The sequence below is a fragment of the Candidozyma pseudohaemuli genome (genome assembly GCF_003013735.1).
Source record: "Candidozyma pseudohaemuli strain B12108 chromosome Unknown scaffold00001, whole genome shotgun sequence".
Taxonomy (NCBI): domain Eukaryota; kingdom Fungi; phylum Ascomycota; class Pichiomycetes; order Serinales; family Metschnikowiaceae; genus Candidozyma; species Candidozyma pseudohaemuli.
The window spans coordinates 2,643,843-2,655,463 of record NW_020194435.1 but is presented as its reverse complement, the minus strand read 5'-3'; the positions used below and the strand labels follow the sequence as shown (position 1 = coordinate 2,655,463).

Genomic DNA, 11,621 nt, shown 5'->3' with positions numbered 1-11,621 from the left:
AAACCACAATGGCTCCAGATGCCTACAATTGGTGTGCTTCGTGAACCGTGCACAGTTTGGCAAGATTATAACAAAAATGCACACCCTTTAAAAGGCCAACGAAGCATCGACCTTATTCTTTCCTAATCAGACCCAGGAACAAACGTATAATTTTTTGAAAATCAAAATTCGGCCTAATCGAATTTCTTTCCTGATTTGTACGCGGGTGCCTTAAAGTGTCATAAAGTCGGCAAGGCGCACTTGCGCAACTTCTAGAAAAGTCCGAAGCCGCCCTTGCTGTGCCTGGACCACTTCTTCACAGCCACCTTCATAAACCACTCCTGACCCTTTCTTTTGAAAAATCGAAGGACCAAAAAAGCTTATCCTTGCTATCGTACATTTATAGGGCCACTTCGCATCACCTGAAGTTCGCGGAGTTCCTACTGATAAGTAATTCTTCTTGCCTGATCTTCCAGAACCTACTCAATTGCGCTCCAATTAGCAGAAATGAACAAGGGAAAAGTGCTAGTTGTGTCCAACCGTCTTCCAGTGACCATTAAGCGCAAAGACGATGGCAGCTATGAATACTCCATGTCCTCCGGAGGATTGGTGACCGCTCTTCAAGGATTGAAGAAGTCTACGGAGTTCCAATGGTACGGCTGGCCTGGTTTGGAGTTGCCAGAGAACGAACAGGATCGAGTCAATGAGGATCTTATGGAGCAGTTCAAATGCTGTGCCATTTTCTTGAGTGATTCCATTGCCGATTTGCATTACAATGGCTTCTCTAACAGCATATTGTGGCCCCTTTTCCATTACCATCCTGGCGAAATGAACTTCGACGAGACAGCATGGGCTGCTTATATTGAGGCCAATCGCCAGTTTGCCCGAAAGATTGTGCAGCAGGTTGACGATAACGATATGATCTGGGTCCATGACTACCACTTGATGTTATTGCCTCAGATGTTGCGGGAGGAATTGGAGAATTGTGAAAAGACACCCAAGAACGTTCGAATCGGCTTCTTTCTTCACACACCATTCCCATCGTCCGAAATTTATCGAATTCTCCCTGTGAGAAGAGAGATTGTCACTGGTGTCTTGAGTTGCGATTTGATCGGCTTCCACACCTACGACTATGCTCGTCATTTCTTGTCCTCTGTGTCGAGGATTGTTCCTAATGTGAATACTCTCCCAAACGGCGTGGAATTCGAAGGCCGGTCTATTCAAATTGGGGCATTCCCCATCGGCATTGATGTTGAGAAGTTCACGGAAGGTGTGAAGAAACCCGAAGTCGTAAAGAGGATCGAACAATTGAAGCTGAAATTTGACGATGTCAAGGTCATCGTAGGTGTTGACAGGCTTGACTATATCAAGGGTGTTCCACAGAAGTTACATGCGTTTGAGGTGTTCCTCACAGAAAACCCAGAGTGGGTCGGCAAGGTGGTTTTGGTACAGGTTGCCGTTCCATCAAGAGGCGACGTTGAAGAATATCAGAGCTTGAGGGCCAACGTCAATGAGCTTGTGGGCAGAATCAATGGTCGTTTTGGTACCGTGGAGTTTGTCCCTATTCATTACTTGCACAAGTCTGTCCCATTCGAGGAGCTCATAAGTCTTTACAGAGTTTCGGACGTTTGCTTGGTCAGTTCAACCAGAGATGGCATGAATTTGGTCAGCTATGAGTACATTGCATGTCAACAGGAAAACAATGGTGTTCTTATCTTATCCGAGTTTGCAGGTGCTGCTCAATCGCTCAATGGTGCCCTTATTGTCAATCCATGGAGCTCTGAAGATATGTGCGAGGCGATCAAGGAGAGTTTGACACTCCCCGAGGAAAAGAAAGCCATTAACTTCAATAAGGTTTTCAACTACATCTCGAAATATACCTCGGGCTACTGGGGTGAAAGTTTCGTGAAACAATTGTCGAAATGCAACGCCGAAAAAAAACCAAGTCAATGGAGTTAATCTCTAGGTACATTAGCCGAACGTTTTATTGTCATGCCTATATCTTCTGTAGTGTCTCTATTCCACGTAGTCAAGTAAGTGGTCGTCATCACTTTGCAACAGCGAAAGCGTGTGAGCTTCCAAATTCTCTATCAGAAGCGGTGGATGCCTTACATTCTCCTTATCATCCTCAGCCTTGTCCTTGATTGAGGTTGGCGAGGAAGCTGGCGTAAGCTGCTGCTTCTCGGCAAAGCCGCGGTTAAACGATGTGCTGTTGACGAGATGCTTATCAGCTGTTATGATTTGGGGCCGAATACCCAACTTCGACAACCACGAGCTCCCAGTTTCAATGTAAGAATACGGAGAGGGTGCGGGTGGCTTATTGACGATCTCACTACCCGAGTATAATGAAGTCTCAGGCAATTGAGTTTTCTGGCGTGGGAAGTGTAAAATAGATGCTGAATTGTCGTCTGTTTCCTGATGCTTTTTGGCTTTTTCATGAACAACCTCCAGGCGCTCAAGAGCGTAGTCAGACTGTCCCTCACGCTTTTCATCCTGATGGAAAGCAGACATAAGATATGGAAGCTCTTCGCTTAGAAGTGATTGTTGTACCATCGCTGTTGACAGCGATGAGAGCGAGTCCCTCCTTTGAGATTTGTATTCCGAATGATGTTGATCAGATTTATGAGTATGAAGTGTGTCGTCTGAATCCTCGGCCTGTTCGGCTCTTTTAGCCAATTCCTCCTTCGCTTGCTGAACTTTCTCAAGTTTAAAAACTTCGAACATCTGCTCCATATCACTGATGACTGCAAGACACTCATTCCTCTCTTCGATATCGTCTCCGTCAACTGCGTCGTTCAACTGTTTCAATAGACTAACAACAAACTGCTTATATGATTGAACTGTTTGCTGCTGCTCGGAGTTACCATCGCCCAACATCACTTCCAAGTCTGTTCCGATTGTAATGAGCTTAGCTTTCAGATATGCAACGGTGACTCTATCCCTGAGTTCATCCTTTAGTTTGATATTTCGTAGCGTTAATGACGTGAGCAATGTGCCGCTATCACTTATGAATTCTAGTGGTGATAGCGATTTCAGTGCATTGGTGATGAAGTCGACATCGGCAGATATCTTATTGAGTTTCTTGGTAAGCTCCTGACATGAATTGATGACTTGAAGAGAAACCTTGTTATTGAACAGTTTGTTCTCCTCTGTATTGGATTCGTCAAAATGGTCTGTTGAGCTTGCGTCAAGCGAAAAGAATGTCCAGTTTTTAAGATTTAGGTCTATCTTTTCTAATGTCTGTAGAATGCTAAGACTCAACTGGCAGAGTCTGGAAACTTTTCGTTCCGTGATTGCGAACCCATGGATGATCTGATTAATCTGAGAGTTCTTTGCTTTTTCTTTTAGAAGATCTGGGTCTCTGGCAAGTGCAAGGATCGGATCTTCATATGTGTTGTAACTGTCTATGGTGTATGACATTGTCTTCGGATGCTGTGTATGCTGAAAATGCTATGGCGGTGATGCAAATAGGTAAGGGGAAATGGTTTATTATGACAATGAGTCACAACACTCTTAATGCTATGCTAATGGTTTAATGAATAGAACGGATGATGCTGATGCTGCAGAGGAGGAAGTAAAAGTACAAGGACATTGGTCTACTGTAGATAGCGCGGCTCCAGTGGGTAGAACAGGCTCTTCTGCAGGCGGCCTTGGCTTGCTCGTGTATGTTTTGGCTTACGGCTAGCACAATTTTATTTCTTTGCCAGAATACTTTCAATTCGTTCTAAATACTCGCAGAGACAGCGTCGTGGCTCAAAAGATTAATTGGGTGTTTGTGAACATTAAATGTGTAAACACTGGTGTGCAATCCTGGCCTGATCTTTTTCGCAACCAGCGCTCGTAGCATTAATCTCGTGACAGCGACCCTGTTCTATAACCGCCTCAACCCGGATGGGCTGCGGGGTTGTCAATGCCTATAATCGTCGTCGTAAATCATCACTTCTTGAATTGTTGTCCCCACTGTTCAAGCGAGCCATTGGTATGTAGGGCAACAATCATCAAAGTCATGTTGTCAAAGCCAATTCCTGTGATATTGTTTGCCATGCTGATACAGTCATTGAGCACGTACTCACTGATATGTTGCAAATTCCAACCGTCCCGTAATCGTTTGCGAATAAGACGTATCAATTGGTCATTTGTGTAGCAATCCCAGATACCGTCGCATGCCAATACAATGAACTCAGGCTCACTCAAGAACTTTAGATCGTAAACAAGAACATCGGGTTCAACACTGACTTGATAGAGCTCAGGTGGGAGAGCAACCAAATTGTCCTTGATAAGCTTCCGATTTTGTTCTAGGTATGCATTGTGACGTTCCGATGGGTTAAGCGAGAGCAAAGGCAACTTGAAGTTGAAGTCTCCGAAAGCACGGGACAAGGCCAAAACCTCGTTCACTCTTCCATTGATGACATACCCGCCGCTATTTTCGATACGAACACGTTCGCCCATCGTAGAAGGTTTGTGGTCAAACGAGAGATTCTTCAGGAAGCCACCTTTAAGCGAAAGAATGGATCTGGAGTCACCCGTATTGGCCACAATGACATACTTTTTGGCGATAATAGTAGTGATAATAGCAGTGCTGCCACAATTAGCGGCATCTGACTCCGGAAGTTCGGCATCAACTTGGAAGAAGCAATCCTTGATGAGACGGATGTATGTCAGCAACTCTGTGTCTTTGTTTTTCTTGATTGTTGCAGAGAGCCTTCGGAAGATAGTTGCCACTAATTTCCCCTTCAAGATCTCGGCGATCTCCTTACCACCGTGACCATCGAACACGCCAAACACGGCAAGGTTTTCATCATCGGAAACCCTGACGTCATGGGCATCTTCCATGGTCATTCTATAGCCTTGCATCGAGCCTATGGCATAGGAAATGGTCGAATGCTCCCGGAAATCTATGGACTTCTCCTCTACCGGATGTGACAAGAGTTGACCCATGGAGAAAATATGCTATTGAGCAGGGGGGATAAATTTAGCTTTCGGCGGGTGAGCTTCTCGGAATGTACTTGACTGGTAGGGTAAAAGCGGAACAAGACGAGTTGTAACTCTGGTCAGGACAGACTGGCAAGCTTCAAATGTAATTGGAGGAGAGCCCGGAGTAGCTGGCACAATCAGTCGAGTTTTGGTCACAAAAGGGGTGAATTGTAAAAAGGTGAAAGCCACTTTTTTGGATTCGCCTCACTAGTCGCTCTCTTTTTTCCTCTCACTTTTTGGGGTGCTGATCCCCACTGCCTCAAAGCTAGTCCTGCAGTGGAGATATGGCTCAGTTCCATGAAACCAACTATAAAAAGCAATGGTCTTTCAGAATATTTTGAAGGGGTTAATGAATTCTCTTCCTAAAATAGGCCCCGATACTCCCTCGGGAGATGGCCATTACAAGGCGCCCAGAACCTTCCCTATCGGACCACACTTCTCCAGGTACGAGCACAACCCGATCTTGACTCCAAACCCAGAGAATACCTGGGAGGAGGCGTATGTTTACAATGCTACGGCAATTGTCGTGGATGGTCGAGTTTATTTGCTCTATAGGGCTCAAGACAGCAAGAAAACGCTGTACGTGGGTATTGCGTGGCTGAGTGATGGCTACAACTTTAAAAGGCACAACAAGCCGGTCTTGTATCCCACCGAGGAATGGGAGCAAAAAGGTGGTTGTGAAGATCCCCGAATTGTCCGTGATCCCGAAACTAAGAAGTTCATCATGACCTACACTGCTTACGATGGATCCTACGCACGATTGTGTGTGGCCGAGCTGTGGGACTTATTTGAGTGGAAGAAGCACCCACCTATTATCAAAAACGACGATTGGGCAGAAATCAGCAATGCGCTCGACGGAACACAGTTTATCCGTCGGGCATGGCTGAAGAGTGGTGCCGTGTTCGTAGAGAAACACAAGGACGGCCAGTATTACATGATCTGGGGCGAGTCCGGATTCTACCTTGCTACGAGCTCTGATTTGACACATTGGAAAATCACAAGCCACGACTTTCTGAGTGCTGTGTACGCCACAGGCAAATTTGACTGGCAGGACCGGTTAATTGAGCCTGGACCGGCACCAATCAAGCTTGATACGGGAAACCCACACCAGAACTACTACGTCTTGTTCTACAATTCGTCCACCACAGGTGCTGGACCGTACCCACAGGCAACGTACACCATTTCGCAAATGCTTATTGATTATGACAATTTGCAAGATGGACCATTGGCACGCTTGGAGAAGCCGATTTTGGTGCCTGAGGATGCTGGTGAGATTGACGGCCAAGTCGATAAGGTTGTCTTCACTGAGGGAATCGTTCAGTTTAAAGGCAAGTGGTTTTTGTACTACGGCCAAGGTGACTCTAAGCTTGGCGTAGCCACTTGCCCTGCGTACTAGCAACCAAACCTCCTTTTTTAGTTCTTTACGTGTATGTCAAAATCACGGACTTTTCCCTACCCTGTAGATTTCGCAGCCAATACACCCGTGCACCATATCTAGAATATTTCCCTCTTTATCCAGCTAACCAACCGATGCCCTGCCTATGAAGTCACTTCTTAAAAGGCTGGCCCTTGATGTTGACAAACCAACCAATGATAAAGATCCAGTTCGTCTCGCCTTTCTTGGTGGCGCCAAGAGCGGGAAGACTTCTCTAATATCAAAAGTCACCATGGGGAGTTTTCGAGAGACATACTACCCTCTGCAACAAACACAACCAATACTTTTCACGTATTTCCCCGAGTCCATACTATCCAGACAAGTTCTCGATACTTATTCACCAAGAGACACGCTCAACCTGGCCTTGACTAGCGATAGAGTCGTGCTAAGTCCTGTTGTTTACAACAGTTTGGTGAGTAACACGACGAAAAGGCCCACGATGCCAGTTACTCAAAGCAATGGGGTGGCTATCCAAAGCAGCAACCACATCTACTCCATTTACACTCGTGGAAACTCAATTCAGTCCACTCCAATACTAATGGAGCTCATAGATACACCCGCTTTCAATCCCAAACAAGTCGTGCCGTTTCTAGAGGCATCGCTATACATCAAATTAGAAAAGGACATTTTGCACAATCTTGCCAACGAGCCACGGCAGCCTGTCAGCACCAACCCACTCATTGTCGCCAGTGGGGCAAGCGAATTGAATGGCACTGTGGATGGTTATTACTTTGTCTACAGTGCTGTACCATCCAGTCTTCCACCTTCCTACGACGAGTCCTCGGGCTTCTCCGCGGCAAACAACGAAAACGGCTTCGACTTGCTTCCCGTGATGAAGCAGACGCTCGACGAGGCATGGCAAGAATATTACACATACAAGGTTTCGTGGGAGAGTGGTAAGGAGTCAGATGTATTCTCCTTCAAAACGGCTCTTCGCGGCTTACTTGTGGATGAGGTCCGTAAACCGACACCCCAATCTCGCAGCCCTGGTGGCTCGAGACTTCTAGATATCTCTTCTGACCCGGCGGATCCGTCTTGTCCACCCCCTATTTGGCTTGTGTGTACCCACGCGGATCTGCCTCTTGCGTCGCCCAAATTAATAGAAGACGGAAGGCAGCTCAGCAAAACATGGAGATGCGGTTTTTTGGCCGTTGACGTGGAATCCGACGTCGAAGAGGCCATTGCCCTTATGGTAAGAGAGCTCGTGGAAAGGCGCCAGCTTCGGAAGAACTTTAAAAAAAATTAGCGCTCTGTTTGCAGCCATCAGCACCTTATGTAGTCTCATGCGCGATAACAGTACTATCAATCCAAGTTACCACATCTTCTCCTTCCTTCACATGAGTAGACGATTGCCATGTCAAAGCCCAAAAAAAAGCTTGCAAATGGCAATGACGTCCTAGCGCCGGATATGCTTTGTGCAACATGTATCCAACAGGAGATTGAAGTGATACGCAGTTCCGTGATTTCAAACGAGAAGCTTAATGATCAAATGAGAGCTGAGATAGACGACATATTTGATAAATGCAGAAGTATACAAGAGAGCCGACATCCAGGATATTCACATAAAGAGCACGGAGGCTCACACGCCAAGCCAATCGAGAAAGAAGAGGCTCCTAAGCCTAAGCTGTACACAATCAAGGACTTAGCGTTACAGCTTCAGAAGCTTGCCATTCTCAACTCCCGTCTCAAGCAAAATGACATTGAGAGGTCTCGACAGCTTTTGAATAAGCGAGTGGCTTCGCTACAAGCAAAGGTGGACGAAACGTCGTTGAAGATTAAAGACAAGGAGAGTCTGGTACAGAAAATGAGGGAGAGCATAATCAACCAGCACCAGACACTTTCCAACAGCATCAATGAAAGGATTCTTAAGACCCAGCAAGTGGATTCTACACGGGCTGCAAGACAGACCGCTATCATTCAGTATCACCACTATAAGGTGCTACGTCAGGTGGTATTTCCGAAGTACGAAGTGTGGAAGAACCAGCCGCCAGGCCCAAGAAGTAGAAGCCTCAAATTGGACTTTTTTGGGCAACCCATACTTTCGCTAGAGTCTTTCCTACTGCATAACAACAAACTCATAGCTATCAACATGTTTTTGGAGAACCTCATACATCTCCAGGTACTCATGGTGGAATTATTGAGCAACGGCGGAACCCCTGTGCATCTTCCATTTCTAGATTTTCTTGTCCGTCAACTCCCTGATGGCAAGTTTTTTGATCAGGTTCAAGAGAAGATCAACTTTCTAGTTCACGACGAGAGTGAGGCAAACTCGGTCGAGAAAGAGCCATCGGAGGAGGAAGCTAACAAACTCCCTGGCCCTAGACCATCCCTTGATAAGATAATCATAAAGGATAATGTGATTCAAGTGCCCTTGTCGTTCAAGACAGCCAACTTTCAACGCAGAGCATCTGTACGGCTGGCGCTGTCAGAATCGCCACCGACTGAGCTGTTTCACCCAGAGGTATTTCTGGAAACCCCAGAGCCACCTAACCTTATAGAAGACAAGAAGCTTCTGAGCGAGAAGGTAAAGTCCAGTACTTTTCAAGGAAAAAGAATGGTGATCGTACCCCATAAGATTCTAACTAAGCCATTTACAAAGCTCACGTTGAAAGAGTATTTGAAGTTCATTCTGGTTGTGGTGAAGATTTTGGTCAACTTTGAAATCCTCATACATCAAACGATTGATACAGTTCCACAACCCACCAAGAAGCAATCAACGAGGGATTTGCTTTCCAGCACCTATGGTCAATTGAGAGGAGAGCCGGATAATAAGTCTGAGGAAAATAGTCGAAGGTACGACTTCAGGAAAACCTTGGAAAGCATTGCCGAGATGGACCAATACTTCAAACACAGAATTCAGGAACAGTCAGTTTCCTTGAAGCCACAGGTCTCTCATGGTGCAATGAGCTATTCAATGCTGAGTGGTGTGGGTATTGATATTAATCAACTTCCTTCGACTGCCTCTTCAGGTGGAACAGAGGATTCGTATCCGAACACGGCTCATGCTAGTCTTCATACCCACGAGAGTTCCTCGAAGCTCAGAGAATTCTACAGTAACTATTTATCTCGAGCACCATCCCAACCTAAAATTCAGCAGACTCCTAGTATCGATCCGGATCAGAAGATATATGGTGCCGTCAGCGAAGGCTTTCTGGATACAGACGAGGACACCAGCAAGTCTTCTATCAAAGTTGATCGCTCGACCGAGCCGGACTCGGCCTCAAAGCAAGAGATTGACTTTTATGATCTCAAAGAGGTGATGGACAACGTGCACAAGCTAGTAGCGAATGGCAAAGGCAGTGGCCGAGATAACGGAGATGACGATGACGAGGCTGTCAAAATTGCTACTCAAACCATGATGAAGAACACTAGGTCACACCTTGCCGATTGGGATGTGGTGAGTCGTCTTTATTAATTTATAGTAGAGCGTGGATCGCTCGCACTGAACAGAAATTGTAGGCCATTTTGCAGCCAAGGTAGTGCGTAACGGTGAGCATGCCACAGTAAATGCCTGCATGATGATTGCTGGTCTAATTATCGACGAAAAGCGATAACCTATCCTCATTCCTAGTGAGATTGAACGTTCATCGTCCCCAACCTAGAATTTCCGTTCACAGCTCAATCTTTGTGGAGACTCACCGAATATGTTGTCAGACAAGGAATTGTACGAATTGAACAAGAAGGCCGTCACTGAGGGCTTCAAGATCAAGCCAAGAATCAATTACAACACCGTCGGTGGTGTCAATGGTCCTTTGGTCATTTTGGACAATGTCAAGTTCCCTTCCTTTAATGAGATTGTCAACTTGACTTTGCCTGATGGATCTGTCAGAGCTGGCCAGGTGTTGGAAGTTAGGGGCACCAAAGCTATTGTCCAGGTGTTCGAAGGTACATCTGGTATTGATATCAAAAAGACCAAGGTTGAGTTCACTGGTGAGAACTTGAAGATTGCCGTCTCTGAAGATATGTTGGGACGTGTTTTCGACGGTTCTGGTCGTCCAATTGACAAGGGCCCCAGAATTTTTGCTGAGGACTACTTGGACATCAACGGTTCTCCAATCAACCCATACGCTCGTATCTACCCTGAGGAGATGATCTCGACCGGTGTCTCCGCTATCGACACCATGAACTCGATTGCCAGAGGCCAGAAGATTCCTATTTTCTCTGCTTCTGGTTTGCCACATAACGAAATTGCTGCTCAGATTTGTAGACAGGCTGGTTTGGTTAGACCTACCAAGGATGTTCACGATGGTCATGAGGAGAATTTCTCCATTGTTTTCGCTGCTATGGGTGTGAACTTGGAAACCTCCAGATTCTTCAAGCAGGACTTTGAGGAGAATGGATCTTTGGAAAGAACCTCCTTGTTCTTGAACTTGGCTAACGACCCTACTATTGAGAGAATCATTACTCCAAGATTAGCTTTGACCACTGCTGAGTACTTGGCTTACCAAACCGAGAGACACGTTTTGACAATCTTGACTGATATGTCCTCTTACGCTGACGCCTTGAGAGAGGTGTCTGCTGCCAGAGAGGAGGTTCCTGGTAGAAGAGGTTACCCAGGTTACATGTACACAGATTTGTCCACCATCTACGAGAGAGCTGGTAGAGTTGAGGGCAGAAATGGTTCTATTACTCAGATTCCAATTTTGACCATGCCTAACGATGATATCACACATCCTATTCCTGATTTGACCGGTTACATTACCGAGGGTCAGATTTTCGTCGACCGTCAATTGTCCAACAGAGGTATCTACCCACCTATTAATGTCTTGCCATCTTTGTCTCGTTTGATGAAGTCTGCCATTGGTGAGGGTATGACAAGAAAGGACCACGGTGATGTTTCTAACCAGTTGTACGCCAAGTACGCTATTGGTAGGGATGCTGCTGCCATGAAGTCCGTCGTTGGTGAAGAAGCTTTGTCCACTGAGGACAAGTTGTCCTTGGAATTCTTGGAGAAGTTCGAGAAGAACTTTATCGCCCAGGGTGCCTACGAAGACAGATCTGTGTTTGACTCCTTGGATCTCGCCTGGTCCTTGTTGAGAATCTACCCTAAGGAGATGTTGAACAGAATCAGTCCTAAGATCTTGAACGAGTTCTACGACAGAGCCAGAGACCAGGACGATGACGATGAGGAAGAGAACCCCGACAAGTCCCACGACTTGATCGACGCCTAAGCATCCGAACGCTAATTGTTCCCGACTTCATTTCATAGCATATTGTCTCTTTACTACTTTAG

The 11,621-nt window shown here is 46.0% G+C and overlaps 6 protein-coding genes across 6 annotated transcripts; 4 read left to right on the top strand and 2 right to left on the bottom strand.

Annotated features, from left to right (window-relative positions):
- Positions 1-486: 486 nt before the first annotated feature.
- On the top strand, positions 487-1,938 carry TPS1 (alpha,alpha-trehalose-phosphate synthase (UDP-forming) TPS1; the record flags this gene model as incomplete). Its single annotated transcript, XM_024856615.1, has 1 exon — positions 487-1,938. The coding sequence occupies one exon, from the start codon at positions 487-489 to the stop codon at positions 1,936-1,938; it is 1,452 nt and encodes a 483-aa protein (XP_024716214.1).
- A 57-nt stretch (positions 1,939-1,995) lies between these two features.
- On the bottom strand, positions 1,996-3,399 carry C7M61_001197 (uncharacterized protein; the record flags this gene model as incomplete). The annotated part of the gene is made up of 1 exon (XM_024856614.1): positions 1,996-3,399. One exon carries the CDS (start codon positions 3,397-3,399, stop codon positions 1,996-1,998), a length of 1,404 nt encoding a protein of 467 aa, XP_024716213.1.
- Positions 3,400-3,915: 516 nt separating this feature from the next.
- Positions 3,916-4,917, bottom strand: PTC4 (type 2C protein phosphatase; the record flags this gene model as incomplete). The annotated part of the gene is made up of 1 exon (XM_024856613.1): positions 3,916-4,917. One exon carries the CDS (start codon positions 4,915-4,917, stop codon positions 3,916-3,918), a length of 1,002 nt encoding a protein of 333 aa, XP_024716212.1.
- Positions 4,918-5,302: 385 nt separating this feature from the next.
- C7M61_001195 (uncharacterized protein) lies at positions 5,303-6,349 on the top strand (the record flags this gene model as incomplete). Its single annotated transcript, XM_024856612.1, has 1 exon — positions 5,303-6,349. One exon carries the CDS (start codon positions 5,303-5,305, stop codon positions 6,347-6,349), a length of 1,047 nt encoding a protein of 348 aa, XP_024716211.1.
- A 145-nt stretch (positions 6,350-6,494) lies between these two features.
- On the top strand, positions 6,495-9,803 carry C7M61_001194 (uncharacterized protein; the record flags this gene model as incomplete). The annotated part of the gene is made up of 2 exons (XM_024856611.1): positions 6,495-7,580; positions 7,764-9,803. The coding sequence occupies 2 exons, from the start codon at positions 6,495-6,497 to the stop codon at positions 9,801-9,803; spliced, it is 3,126 nt and encodes a 1,041-aa protein (XP_024716210.1).
- A 229-nt stretch (positions 9,804-10,032) lies between these two features.
- Positions 10,033-11,559, top strand: VMA2 (H(+)-transporting V1 sector ATPase subunit B; the record flags this gene model as incomplete). The annotated part of the gene is made up of 1 exon (XM_024856610.1): positions 10,033-11,559. One exon carries the CDS (start codon positions 10,033-10,035, stop codon positions 11,557-11,559), a length of 1,527 nt encoding a protein of 508 aa, XP_024716209.1.
- Between the last annotated feature and the right edge of the window lie 62 nt (positions 11,560-11,621).